The following is a 15,623-nucleotide window of genomic DNA, read 5'->3' as shown; positions in this document are numbered from 1 at the left end:
AAGTCATGATGCAAGATAGATTGGTGTCACAATATATACCATCTAGGTACAGTCAATAAATTAGCAGAGATGGTGGGCTACAAACATACATCTTTTGGTTGAACTTATATTACAGTAGAATTCTGCTAGACATGGCCTGCAAACATTGGTTCCTCTATAGTCTAAGCACAGTTAATCCCACTAAGCATTCACAAAAAATAAAACAAAATTAATAAGCAGGAAGCACAAACCAGAGACACCAGGAAAAAAAAGCACATCCCTGTTGCAAGACTGTGGAAAGACTAATGATAGAGCCCTTAAGGTAGAATTTATAATAGCTTGCTTTGCTCATTTGATCCTGTTTTATTAGAAGTACATCGACTAGCTCAGAGACAGTGTTCTGAAACATTACTTTTAAAAGTAACTTAGTTACATTACTCGTTACCTACAAAAAATAACTAAAAACCTTAGATAGTTACTTATTAAAAAAAGTAATGTGCTATAGTGTGTTACTTTTATGTTACTTTATCTTCTTTTGTATGAAAAATGGCACATTTAACTGGTTCAGCATTTCTTATTAAATCCTAAACCCATATACGAACCTTTGTTTAACTGACCACAAACACAGCCAAATTTGATTATTTTCAAGTGTTTTTTAAATACGTTTATTCCCTCATGTGTCTTTTTCCATCCCCAAAGCAATTCCCTGAAGATCTGCTTTATGAACACTGGCTGTTGAGCCATCAGATCACACTGTTTCAACGTATCTATAGCAGGTACTTTAATTTAGTTTTGTATCTAAATGAAAACTAAACTGATGCTTTATTAATATGTTTCTCTTACAATACTCTTTTCTGATTGGCTGTGTGACTGAGCCCTACCAAGGACCGGCATACCATCTGCTACATTTGCTTCTTGCTTTAGACCCAGTAGTGCTGCAATGATTGTTGGCTTCCTGTGACCTTAATCTACAAAATTAAATTTACTTCTCAGGAAATGCAGCATTAATTGTATACTTATAACTTTTGCCCAGTTCTTTTCACTTGATTGCATGCTACGCACGTGCTTAACCTCTTCCTCACTACCTGTCATTAGATGGCCAAGAGCATGAATGTGCAATAAGTTACCAATACCAGCAGGCAACATCTTTATGAAAAAACACAATACTACTGCAAAATAACTCTATTTTAAAAATTTAATATTATTAATTAATAATTTTAAAATAATATTAATATTTTCATTAGAATAAAGTAAGAATTGTGCTAGGTTGCACATTACTTTAAAAAGTAATCTGATTATGTAATGCACATTAATTTTAACGTGTTACCCCCAACACTGCTCAAAGACAGCCCAAAATTCATAACACTTTAAAACAAGAACACACCAAGATGTACATGTTTAAAAGGTAAAAAAAGAACAAGACACACATTTCACAAATAAAAAAATAAGCTTTGTATCTATCAGTACCAAACTGATTTTATATGTGTAATTTGTATTTGTTCTGGATCCCAGTAACACTATGGCAGAACCACTTTGTTCTCTCTTCAGATTTTAACCGACTAGCCCTTATCAGCTCCAAAACATGACATTTAGGATGGATGTTAGACTTGCACTTCAGTTTGTCAATATGATGCCTGCCTACAGTGAGCTGATCATAGCAGTAGATCACCTACAAGATGAAACATTTTATATGAAACAAGTCAAAAGTAAATACGGGTGATTGACGATAACCTTAAAGCAGCATTAAGCCTCACTACCTGAATGATAAAGGCCGCTACAGACACAATTTAAAAAGTAACAGGATTCTTACCTGTGGTCTAAAAATAAAAATTTCCACTCTAAACTATGCCGTGATGTAAATTCATCACAAGGTTCTTCAATGATACACATATCCTAAAAGAAAAAAAAATTATGAATGGTGAACACTCATCAGTGACAATCAAACATTTATTTATTTTTAAGAGGCAGGTACAAAATAGGCTGTGTGGAAGTGCCATTTAATGGTATGCAGCTTGAAAGGATGGGAAATATCACTTGGAGTTTCATACCACATTCATTCTTTAGTATTGTAAATAATAGAATAAAAATGTAGTGTCATGTCCCAGTCAGGGTGTGTTCCCTGGTTTATGCTTATTTTTCTTTTCATCATCTTCTTTGTTTGTTGTAAGGTATTATTTCTTAAGTATATATGCCTTTTTTTTTTATATCTTGTGTTTATTATGTGTGACAGGTTTTTCTTGTGCTTTTTGGGTAGAACGCCAAGAGGTGGGGCCACTCTGACATTACGACTGAAGGACCGCCCTCATCCTGTGTAAATATGCGGCTAGGGAGTGGATACTTTCATGGTTTGTAGTTATTTGTGTTGTGCAATCGATTGTGAGTAGCCATTTTCTGGTTTATGGACTTTTTGCTTCAGGTTTTTGGATTTTCTTTTTGGGACTGCGGATTAACACTTCTTTACTGTGGATTGCCTTTTTTGCCATTTTTTGTACAATTCTATATTTAAGTAGTCTATTTTTCTTAATTATATCTGTCATATGTAAGTGTCAATTATTTTTATATACTATTTACGTATTATTTTTGCTATCTTCTTTGCCTGTAATTACTTCTTTGACATCTTCTAAAGCACTTTGAGTACTACATCATTTGTATGCAAATATGCTATTGAAATAAATGTTGTTGTTCTTTAGATTTTTCTAATAAATTCCTTTTTTATAAAGATTCTTTATGGTCCTGTTTGCTTAAACATTTTTCCTGTTTTCTTTTCCATTGAGAGACATTTTGATATATTTTTGGGACACAAACAATAATTTTAACTTTAAAAACCGGTTTCCCATTTTTAGGGCCTGGACAGGCTAAAGAGTGCCAGTAGAGTTAGGGCTCAGGTTGCCTGGGTTGAGGCCTAAATTCTGGCAGACCAGTGAAGACTTTAGCCTGATTTTGAAGGTATTTTGGAGGAATTGTACCCTTTTGAGTTTTTTTTTGTGCACTGAATCATAACATGTAGAACACCCAACATGGCATACATAACAAAACATTCACAAAATCTAATTCAAAGCTACAGAGAGCTGGATCGTATTCAGACAGGAGCTAACCCTGTCTGGGGCCCCAGGCCATGTGGAACCACCCACACTCACACAGCATCACATACAGTTCATTACAGTTGTGGCATGCCATACAATGTGGCAAGTGGTAAGACATGATTAGCCACAATAAATGTTAGTTCTTCTTAATACAGTATACTTTACTGTGGGGCTATATCAGTACCAGCTCTTTGGCACTTAACATGAATATGGGTTAATATCAAAAATACCATGTTCAAGAAAGTCTGATCCACTTACAGATATATTTGAACATATAGTAGAAGAATGTTAATTACTTAGGTAAGAATAAAAAAATACAGAGTGGAGGTTTAACAAGTATATGAGGACATTATGACTTACTTATCTACCTATGGTATGGAAGAGTTAATAACAATACAATCATAATGTACTTTAAACATATCACAGACAGAATTGTAAAGAGAATTTCATGCTATGAAGAGGCAACATTTTTACTTACCTTTAAAAACTGTGGTGTAGTCAACCGTACAGTAGCTACGAGGCATAGCTGCTCCTCACTAGCTGGATGGATTGCTCTTGGCAAAGCTGACTCAAAGCCATTGCAAGATGATGTAGGCACTGCATCCAAAGAATAAAACAAGATTATAAATTTCTAAAAATGAAAAAGATATGAAACAAATTCATAACATGGCAATTAAGGTCAAATGAGTCACATGAGAAAAGCACAACCAGTGTTAGCTGGGTTTCACACTTACCATGGTTATAAAATTTGAAATCTCCTGTAAATTTCACACATTCATATACAGGAGGCTCACTGAGGTTTATGCTTCCTCTTGCCAAATGACAACAGAATTCAATGTGATTCTCACCTAACAAAAGATAAACAGGTTTCAGTAGCTACAAAAATATTCTTTCTAGTCCGACATTTCAATATTGAAGCACTTGTAAAGTTAACTGCAGAGCTGGCAATGCCTTTGTCTAAGGATAACAACAACAACAACAATATTTATTTATATAGCACATATTCATACAAATGATGTAGCTCAAAGTGCTTTACAGGATGAATAAAGAAAAAAGGCAAAATGTAAAAAATAAAATTAGGCAATACTAATTAACATAGAATAAAAGTAAGGTCCAATGGCCAGGGAGGACAGAAAAAACAACAAAAAAAAAACTCCAGATGGCTGGAGAAAAAAAAATCTGCAGGGGTTCCAAGGCCACGAGACCACCCAGCCCCCTCTAGGCATTCTACCTGACATAAATGACCACCCTGTTCTGAAGGACAGAACCTTTGGATTACCACAGTCAAAGCCCAGCTGTCACTTAGCTCCATTTCCAATGTTTATACAACTTTAATCTGGAAAGGGGTTCTTTAATTTACATTCCCAAATTCAGGGAGACCAAAACATTTTCACAAGAATTTTTTCCTTGTCAAATTCTACAGATGTGTAGTCATGTTTTGTATTGTCATCTTTAATTAAACTATTTTGTTTATTATTAGGTGCAGCACTTCTTTGTTGATATTGATATTCTCATTGGTGAAAAATACTTACCATTGTTGGGTGACTGCCCCACAACTTAGTGAAGATATTAATTTCAGAACAATTTCTTTTTCCTAAGGAATTTTTGGACCTCTTTGATCACTTTTTGAGTAACATTTGCTTTACTTCTTTAGTCTGGAAGATTGATGTGATATTTCAATGCCCAACCCTGCCTTGTGTTAGCTATTAATTTGCTGCCTCCACCACTTTCAATCAATAAACACCAGAGTAGAATGTCCCTTATGGTGTAGTGGTGGCCATTGGGAACCTTTTTAGAGTGAAAGGAAAATGCAAAACTAAAGGGGGAAAAAAAGAAGTATAACCAGAGTCAGACACCAAAAACAAGCCATCGAACTGGAACCACACAATCCTAGTCAATTAGATGGGCTTCATACAAATAACAACAGATTGGCCAAATTTGTTCAGAAACACACAACACATAAAATTAATGACTTCACAACCTTGCAAACTGCCTCTTAGGAAAAACAGAGGCTCTTAGGACTACAGGAGTTGCACCAAAGCTCTGGACACAAAAAATGACATCATAAATGCTAAAACAAGGATTCATAAATTGTGTCTTGGATGGCTTGTAAAAATACAATGTACAGTATACATGAAGATGCAACAAAATGGAATAGTAAAGACTCAAAAGCTGCTAATTATATAAATGGTAACAATGCACTGCTAGTAACTTTAGTAGGAAAAATGACCATAAGAAGAGACAAAGCTGGAGAATCAAATAAAAATTAACATCTAAGCCAAAACATGTAGTGAGAACCATAGTCAAAAAATCAGAACAAATATGTCACAAACCAAAAAGACTTTCAACCAGGGTAACACACCAGACTCAACAATGTCCAATCCAGTCACGGGTTCAAATAATGGATTTTTAAATCCAACAAGAACTAAATACACTTCAGTTGAGTGTTGCTCACAGCCTCCCAACTCTGACTCCCCGAGGTAAGGCAGTGGGCTGTTTTAATGCTGGACAGGGAACAGATTCTGGTGACTCGGCATGACTTGTGGGAGTACTTCAGGGTTATTTGTGAACCATGGCAGTTCTCCTCCAACAGCTCCCCCTTGCGAAACCCAGGAATCCCGACAGGGCTGCACTTCTAGACTCCAGGTCCCAAGAACCCCTGTGGGTATCCTCCTGTGGACCACTGCCACCTAATGTATGGTGAATGGAACTGCTCCTGGCCACCAGCTTCTGCTTCGCCATCCCCTGGCACCTTCCATTTTATCCAGAGGTCATGCCATCGTTGAAGCATGGACATGGGAAGCATGTCTGTCCTCTGTGGCATCCACACCAGAAATTTGTTAGCAAATTAAACTAACCATAACTAACCATAGACCCATAGCTCTCATTAATACTAATTCCTGTCCTGGGCTCAATCTCCATGTCATGTCATCTCCATAGGCACAACAACCATAAACAACACAGACAAAGCCCTGCAAATTTACATAGAAAATTGTGGTGCCCAGGACAGCAATTAATTAAAAATGACATCCCTGTTATAAAAATAAAAATAGTGAACAAAGAAAATGAGATGGAATTCCATCTAAGGAACGTAAACAAAGATTCTCTATACACTTTATGGACAGATCTATATGATGATGAGCAGAATTGATGTTTTGCTTTTCTTAAAGCTTGGTGCGGAGGGCATTTACATTTTTTTCCTGTGAAGCTAAGGTGAAGAAAGAGGAGCAAGCATTTCTCCAGAGCATTTCTCCAGAGGTGACAGATTACTGAAACAGGAGAAAACTGTGCCGAGTTACACCAGCTTGTGTCCAGTAGTATCCTGTCCAGGACCAAGAAAAAATGTCAAACAAAAGAGGAGACACACTATGTGCAAAATGCACGCTTGCCTTAGATGGTCAAAGAGGAATTTATGATTTTCAAAGGGCAACTTAGAGTAACAAAGAAGGAGTTACTTGAAGCTCCGACATCATCTGTGCATGACAGTGTAGACTTCTAAGAAGTTTAAAGAAAAAAAATGAATAGAAGGTTACCCATTAAATAAACTGTCCTGCTGTACCTTGCTTCTTGGATGTCAAAATTAAAAATTTCATCTGACATGATGACAAAATGACAAAGAACAGACAAGTGAGTATTGACACTGATTGAGTCCCATATTTTGAGACATTCTATTTTACAATAACTAAAAGAGCAGACAACAAATATATCAGTGAATATTGCCCATTATTAATGCATCATTGCTGATGTAATTAATAAATATCTTTGTCGGTTTACATTTGAAAGAATTTCTCTTTTTAAACTTTAAAGATAGCGTAAGATGTTGGAAGAAAGTAAAATATCTCTATTTAAAAGCTGCTTGGTAGGGAGCAGACCTTTTACAGAGTGACATTAAGGAGAATGTGGGAAAAGACAAAAGGCAGACTCTTTTCTAGCTGTTGATGGAGAGCAAGGCTTTCTATTTAACTTTAATTAAAAGGAGAGAACATGAATGATTCTGCATGCTTGGAAGAGAAGTCAAAGGGATTGATTTCTTGGTATTTTGATTTTTAAAAATGTTACTGTTATATATTGCCTTGTGTCTTATGGCTCAGCAGTCACTTGTGTAATCTTCCTGTTCATTAATGAATGGCATTATTTTGTTTCTAAAACAAGCATGAACTTGAGTTGCTCTGTACAGATATAGCCTAACAGCCATATGCTTGCCACAATATAACATACTGTAGATGAAACTGGGAATAAATCCAAACGAAAATGAAAGAACAAATCTTCAAAGCCACAACAATTCCCACACTGTTTTTCTTTCTTGTGGCCTAATCCTACACCATTACTCTGTAAGTATTACTGCCAACAAGCCCTGAGTAAACATGAGATGGATAAGTCAGAGTTTAACTTATGAAGAATGTTTGCATTTTACTTTTCAGATTTTTGGAATTTTGGCAAATGTATTAAAAATAAAAAACTGAAATATCATACTTCCTCAGCACTTATTTGAAGCATGTTTGGAAGTGATTATGGCCAGGAATTGTTTTGATTATGACGCAACAAGCTTCACACACCTGGGTTTAGGGATTTACTGCCATTCCTCTCTGCAGATCCTCTCAGACTCTGTCAGGCTGGATGAAGAGCAATGATAGGCAGCTATTTTCAGGTCTCTCTAGACATGTTTGATTGGGTGTTAGTCCTGGCTCTGACTGGGCCACTCAAGAACATTCTCAGAGTTGACCCTAAGTCATCTCTGTTTTGTGTTTAGGGTCATTGTGCTGTTGGAATGTGAACCATTGGCCCAGTCAGAGGTCCAGAGTACTCTGGAGGAGGTTTTCATTAAGCATATCTCTTTCTTTGGTTCCGTTCAGCTTTCACTCAATCCTAATTAGTTTTATTGATGCAGCCACTACCGATGGAATGCCATTTCACAGGTGAAGAGTGGAGAGAGATTTTCTCCAGATGTGATGCTTAGAATTGAGGCTAAACAATTCAATATTGGTTTAAACAGACCAGAGAATCTTTTTTCTCATGGTCTAAGAGTCCTTTGGGTACCTATTTGCAACTCTAAGTGGGAATTCATAAGTAATCTGGCCACTCTGCCATAAAACCCACATTAGTGGAGTGTTGCAGTGATGGATGTGCTTCAGAAAGATTTTTCCATCTCCAATGGATGTGCTTCAGAAAGATTTTTCCATCTCCACACAGGTTCTCTGGTGATAAGCCAGAATGATCATCAGGGTCTTGGTTACCTCCCTTACCAAGGAACTTCTCCAATTGCCAGGTTTGGCTGGCTGAGTAGCTCTAGGAAGAATTGTGCTCGTTCTAAACCTCTTCCATTTAAGAATGATGGAGGCTAGGGTGCTCTTGGGAGCCTTCAATGCTGCAGAAATTCTTTTTCTTTACAATCCTGTTTCTAAGCACTTCAGGTAGCTCCGTTGATCTCATAGCTTTGGTTTTGCTCTGATGCATATTGTCAGCTGTGTGTCCTTCTATAGACAGATGTGTGCCTTTCCTAATCATATGCAATTAATTAAATAGACTACAGGTGGACTCCAAACCAAATGTAGAAACATCTCACCAGTAATCAATAGAATGGGATGAGAATTGAGAATCATCAAGGAGTGATTGACCATTTCTACCAAAGAGACAAATGTACTGAAACAAATGTGCTTAACACCACTACATAAATATCAGAGGTCTTCATGATTGGAACAACATACTGCGCTGAACCTTTGTTATGTTATTTGCTATTGTAATATTTAATGAGCCATTTGAGAAGAGACTCTGTAACTGTTTGGCTATCTTCACATTTGTTGCTAGAACAAACTATCATACTAGCTATATTATGTTCATTGATTTGTAACTTGTTATTACATTTTGTTTCCTAAATACAATAAGAGAAACACAACACATTCAGCTAATGAGAGACATATGAGGAGAACATAATTGACCTTTCGGAGTATACTTCATTTCTTTACTTCATAATGGTTTAGTATGCTCATTTAATTATTTCCCTAAATTAATATTTAGAAGATTTAGGAAGCTAATTTTTTAAAATGTATATATGTGTTTCTATAACTCACCATGTGATGTGTTTATTTTATTATTATTCAGAATTTTGTTTTTATTTTCAAGCTTTTCTGACTTTTTCTGTCAGTGCACCATAGCTTTCCAGTCCTGAAGGTAACAGCTGATACTTGCAGGTTTAGTTTTGAAGATCTCATAAGTACTACTGTCTACTACACTACTAAGCAATGTATTTACATACCTATGGTTCTCTGGGTGAAGAAAAACCTTTCTAATGTTTATGAGAAATTTACCCTTAAAAAGATTCTGTCTGTATCATACTGTAGTTGGAGAACTCATTTGAAAGTAACATGTGGCATCCAACATATTGCCTTTACAATTCTGAACAATTTGACCAAAATCTACTTGTAGTCAATGTTTGTTAAAATTGAAAAGATTCATCTTCTTCAGTCTCTCATCGTGGCACATGTTCTGCATTCCTGGGGCAAATTTAGTCACTCAAATGCAGTCTTTTACTCACACTGTTAAATCGTTTTTTGCAAGACACCAAAACTTTACATTGTGTTCCAGATAAGGCCCCACAACATTGCATAGGTTAAAAAGAACTTGTCCTAAACACATCATGTTATGTTATGAATAGCAATGTCGTATTGAGAGTAGGCAAAGAGGTATTAGGTGGGATGATAGGAAAGAGACAAACTGGGGACAAAGAGACGTGGTGGTGGACCAGACAGGTGCAAGATGCAATAAAGGTTAAGAAGGAGGCAAACAAGATATGGTACCAGACAAGGAGGGAGGAAGACAGAGAAATGCATAGGAAGGCAAACAAGGAGACAAAGATGGCACTGGCAAACCCCAAGACACAGGCTTTGGATAAGGAGTATGAAAAATTTGAGACACAAGAAGGAGAGATAATGATTTTAGAATAAGGAAAGGTAGGAAGAAGGCTGAGAATGATTTTAGTCAGATACAGCAGATGAAAGATAAGCATGACTGGATCGAGAATAGATGGAAGAGGTACATTGAAAAGCTGTTGAATGAGGAAAACCTAAAGGCAGTATTTGGGGATCGAGTCCCAAATGAGGGGTTAGTATCAAGAAGTAAAGGAGGCACTGAAAAGAATGAAAAACAGAAAGGCAACAGGACCAGATGAAATACCAGCAGAAGTGTGGAAGAGTTTAGGGGAAGAGAGAGTACATGTGTTGTGAGATCTAATTCAGGAGAGAATAACAGAGGAGTACAGGAACACTGTGATTGTATGCATTTATAAGGAAAGGGGTAATATTCATGATCATATAAAATATACCGGGATAAAGCAGATGTCACACACAATGAAAATTGGGAAAAGGTTACAAGGGAAAGGCTTAGGGAAAAGACTACCATAGGGGAGGAGAAATTTGTTTTTATACCAGGGAGAGGAACAACTGATGCAGTCTTTGCATTTAAGACTGCTCACACAGAAGCATTGAGGAAAAATTGAAAGGTTTGCATATGGTGTTTACTGATTTGGAGAAGGATTATGATAGGGTTTAATATCAAAAGGTCTGGAGGTGCATGACAAAGAAAGTAGTACCAAAGTAGCACATAAGGATATCCAGGATATGTGTGAGGAAGTGTGGACTTGGGTTAAAGGCAGTGTTGAAATAACAGACAAGATCTCAGTTAAAGTCGGTCTGCTCCAGGGATCTTCTTTAAGTTCTCACCTCTTTGATATGGTTATGGATGTGTAGAGTCATGCAATAAAAGATCAGTTCCCCTGGTGCATGATTTTTGCAGATGACATTGTTGTGTAGCACCAGAAAGGAGTTAGTGAAGAGAAAGCTGGAATAATGGAGAATAGCTTTGGAAGATAGAGGACTGAAGATAAATAGGAAGAAGACAGAATATATGAAGTTTAATGATGATCAGGATTCAGAAATTAGCCTTCAGGGAGAGCTATTGAAAAGAGAGGATATGTTTAAATATCTAGGATCAGTGGTAGGCCAAGATGGAGAATTAGATGCAGAGATAACCCACAGAGTGCAGTGTGGATGGAACAATTGGAAGAATGAATTAGGAGTACAGTATTCTGTGATCAAACAATTAAGGCGAAGATAAAGGTAAGATATTTAAAACAGTCGTAAAAACAATAATGTTGTATGGAACTGAGGTGTGTGCGGTAAAGGGAGAACAGGAAAAGAAGTTGGATGTGGCACAAATAAGAATGCTGAGATGGAATCATGGAGTTACAAAAAAGACAGAATAAGAAATGAGACAATCAGAGGTACACAAATATGGGAGGGATATCTAAGAAAGCGCAGGAAAGTAGGTTGAAGTGGTATGGACATGTGATGAGGAGAGACTATAGATATATGGGCAAAACAGTGATGGAAATGGAAGTGCAGGAGAAGAGAAACTAAGGGAGGCCAAAGTGGAGGTGGATGGATAAAGTGAAGAAAAATTTGAAGGAAAAGGGTCTGACTGGGGAGGAGGTACAGAAAGTTGATCAGGCACATTGAACACACATAGAACTGGGAAAAGATGAAGAGGAAGAAGATAACACATTATGTTATGTAACGGTTGGACTGTACCGGAATACAAGTGCTGCCATTACATATTCAGAATACAAAAGGAAGTATTCAGGATTTTACTTGTGTCATATTTCTAAAAATGTATTCCAAAATATAGTTATTTTACTAAATTTAATACTGAATACTTTAAAACTGTATCTCCTAAAAGAAAATCACGTACAATCTGCCCCCTGTATCTGCAAATTCAATCAACTGTATATCAAAACTATAAAAAAAATCCAGAAAGTTTCAAAAAGCAAAACCAATTTTGCCATGCACCAAGCAGTTTTTGTTGTTGCTGTATATATTTTTTGGTTTAACGAGTAGCGGCTAATTAATTATTTGATGTTTTGAGCAGCAGAGGTATAGATGCAGAGGAAATGTAAAATGGTTTGTGACACCTTGCTGATTCTGGCTATTGTGTTTGCTTTTTAGTCTCTTCAGTCGAAGTGCAGCTTGAAACAGGCCATGTAGTTAAATGAGGATTTGAACGGGGATCTCTGGTTGACTTAATTTGACCAGATAAGACATAGTTACACAACGCAGAGCTTGCCATCTAGAGTTCACACACAGATGTGTTCACCTCTTATTACGGAAGATGCCATTAATTGAAGGACCATTTAAAAGAGGGGTCACATGTGCTTGTTTTTTTGTGTGTGTGAAAAAAGGCTAAGAGGAAGTGTAAAGTGCTATCTCTTGATGAGAAAATCAAAATCTTACATCTTTTGAAAAGTGGTGTGTCATTTGATTTGATGTATATGTGAGTTTGAAGTGAGTTTGATTTGAAGTATATGTGAGGATGTGTGTAGGTTATATGCAAAAATTAATATTTTTGTGAATTACTGTAAGTTGGCGGATTATTAAAGTGTAAGTATGTCATGTGAAAAATGCATAACCTGATTTTGTTTTTTCTTAAAAAAGAATAACTCTAGAATGTGAAATGGCTGAAACATACTCTGTGCTAGTCTTTATTTTTTATTTTCAAATATTCAACTTTTATTAATAAAAGTTTCCTGAAGCAGTTGGTTTGTCTTGTTTTTAATGAAAAGTTATAACAATATTTCTGTTTCATGTGAGACTGAAGTGCTTTTTCATGTCACAATTTAATTTAAACATGTTTAACTTTTATATCATTTTTAAGCACTATATCAATTCCTGAAAGTATTCTAAACAAATTCATAAAGTATTCACAATATATTACACAAGTTTGTGTTTTCAATCTGAATGTATTAAGGACTTTATTTTTGGTATTCAGTGTCCAAATACCTTTTCAGAGTATTTTGCCCAACACTAGACATTATTGATAAGTCCAATATAACACCAAACTCCATACAAACTCCCATAAGTTTTAGGATGCCCCAACACCACCATTGTGTAATAATATCTAATAATTATTAGATATTATTTACTGGTCAACAAAAATTTTGTCCCTAATATTCTGATAGATGTTCTAAGCATACTTTATAAAGCTGGATCCAAATATGAAGTAATATATTTTTCTGTTAGGCTTAGTTTTCTTGTGACATTACCTTCATATTTTCATTATTTTGTGTCACTACAGGATAAAAATATTAATAAGTAAGCACATATATTTTGAAATATTAAACACCATTAGATTTAAAAAAAAAACAGTTATTTAGTTCACTTATTCAGACTCCTGGCCAAGAACACAAAATGAATGAGCGGTGCTTATTCATTTAGTCCTCAAATGTAAACTTGAAAGCTGTCCTACTCCATATCAGAAATAAATTTCCTTCTGTACTTATAGCACATTCTTCTAACATAAAATGGGAACACAAAGTTACTTTTAGAAAACATTCAATATCAGAAGTAGAAGTGGAAAATCTGAAGAGATCTAAAGGTGATTATACTTACTTTTGTCTTTTTTTGTGTGTGAGTACGACAGTAAGGACAAGAAGATCCACCATACTCAGAACTCAGAGTGGCCACAATGTTCCTCACTTGTTTCAGGAAAACAAATGTGGTGATGTGACCCTGAGAAAGTTTACTTTCCTCCTCTGTATATCAAACTTGGACTTAAGAAAAACTTTGTTAAAGCAATTATTGAAACATGGGATTCATGTACTTGAGAAATAAAATTTTTAAAAATTTTCTCTGGATCAGTGATGCCAAGATTAATGAAGGCATTTTGGAAGGTCCTCAGATTGGAGATGTGTTAAAAGATGGGAGATTTACAGAAGAGTTCAATGAAGTTTGGAATGCTCTTGGCAAAGTTTCAAAAATGTCTTCACAAACTTTTTGAAGACTCATAAGACTGAAAACTATCCAGAAATAGTGAGTGACCTTCTCAAGTCATACCAAACAAAGAAGATTAATTTCTTGGACTCTCATTTTGAATTTTTCCCTGAAAACCTTGGGGCAGTCAATCATATTTTCAACATGGAAAAGTGTTACCAAGGCAAATGGAGTCTCGGTATGCTGGCTGACTACTGCTGAAGTATATTAGAAAATCAAAACCGGCTGTTTTAGATTATACGTTTGTCATTTTAATAAGTATATCGTCACACATTTGTGCCTGGGGACTACCGTCATGGCTCAGATGAGGTAAGTTATGTCATGTTTATGCCAGGGTTTATCTACTGGGTGGGGTTCAAAGTTGTGTTTCTTGTCTTTTTTGTGCTATCTATCTATGTTAATGTTATATTTGTTTATTATCTGCTTTGTTGCCAATGCCTGTGTTATGCTCCTTTTGTTTTGAGGGTGGTTCCCCCAGAGATGAGACTACCTGCCAATCACCACCAGGAACTACCCTCCTCTCTATAAATATGGGGGAGTCTTCCATCATTCCTAGTGGTTCATTTCAAATATGCTACGGAGTGGAGTGTTTTGTTGTGTTGTTTTTTGAACTTGTACTCTTTTTTTGAATTCTGTATTGGCAGTGTGTTTGCCTTGGATTGCCTTTTCTTCTTAGGCAAATCCTTTCATGTGCTCTACATAGCTTCTTGTGCTGCAGAGCATTTTTGTTAAAAATAAATCTTTCATTTAAAACAGTCTCTGTTTGTGTCTAGCCAGGGTTTAACTGTAAATCTCCCTTAGTGAGCATTTTTGGTAGTACTTTTGTGACGATGCGGGTTCAGCTCCGTGCTCCCATCGGCTATTAGGGAGCCCTTGAACCCAACACCGTCGGTAATGTCATCGATGAGCTAGACAGTGAGGCAATAACAATGAGCAAGGGGATGGTTTAAAAGTGCTAAGTGCTTTTATTCACAGCAATCCAAAACAGTGTTCTAATAAAGTGCAGCAGTGCAATGTCCAATAAATAAATAATCCATTAAATGAAACGTGGAGGTTAAAATACACAAAACAACTATCCTTTAAAACAAGGTTAAAATGTTCAACAGGAAGCAGTCTTTAAAAACAAATGACAAGCCCGGTGCTTCTTCAGTTACCCTGGCAGCTCCCCTGCTACTCCCATCTGGGCTGCTCAATAGGAGAGACGCTCTTTCTGCAGCTGGCCTTCTACCTACTCCTGCTACTACTGTCAGTCGCTTTTCCGATCCTTGGCTCCGGTCGGCTCCCCCTGACAGTGACCTGGGAAATCCACAACGGCCAAGGCTCTCACATGGAGGACACCACGTTCCCAAGTCCTGACTCCTGCGGCCATCCGTGGAGAATCATCCACCTTCCAGTCACACCCGTCCTTCATAAAACTCTGCGGGAGCGACAACAACTACTACGCCTGGGGTGTCGGCCTAACACCCAGGTTGCCTATTCAGCTGCTGCGAGCCTGCTCTTGCTCACTCACTCACTCACTCGCACCGGCGCACTCGCTCTCTCTCTCTTCCTTGCATGCTTCCTTCCTTCCGTAACCTCTGTCTTTCTTTCTTTTACTTTTTCTCTTACTTCTTCTCCTCTAACCGTCTCGGGCTTCTCTATATATGCAGAGAGGACATGGCAGCTGCAGCACATTAGCCACAGGAACAATCACGGATGTGGGCAGTCCCTCACCTGTGCACTTAGGTGAGAAACGCCCACACCG

The 15,623-nt window shown here is 36.8% G+C and overlaps 1 protein-coding gene across 1 annotated transcript in view; it reads right to left on the bottom strand.

The window, feature by feature from the left end:
- The window catches only part of npas2 (neuronal PAS domain protein 2), a 240,449-nt gene that overhangs the window by 52,563 nt on the left and 172,263 nt on the right, over positions 1-15,623 (bottom strand). Inside the window, exons 9-11 of the mRNA XM_051935191.1 lie at positions 3,797-3,910; positions 3,541-3,659; positions 1,790-1,872 (exon numbers count right to left, since the gene is read on the bottom strand). Of these exons, the coding sequence (XP_051791151.1) occupies positions 1,790-1,872; positions 3,541-3,659; positions 3,797-3,910 (316 nt within the window). The remainder of the gene's footprint in view (positions 1-1,789; positions 1,873-3,540; positions 3,660-3,796; positions 3,911-15,623) is intronic.

Source organism: Erpetoichthys calabaricus, chromosome 12 (assembly GCF_900747795.2).
Source record: "Erpetoichthys calabaricus chromosome 12, fErpCal1.3, whole genome shotgun sequence".
NCBI lineage: Eukaryota > Metazoa > Chordata > Cladistia > Polypteriformes > Polypteridae > Erpetoichthys > Erpetoichthys calabaricus.
The sequence above is the reverse complement of the archived record's forward strand: the minus strand, read 5'-3'. Positions and strand labels throughout refer to the sequence as shown.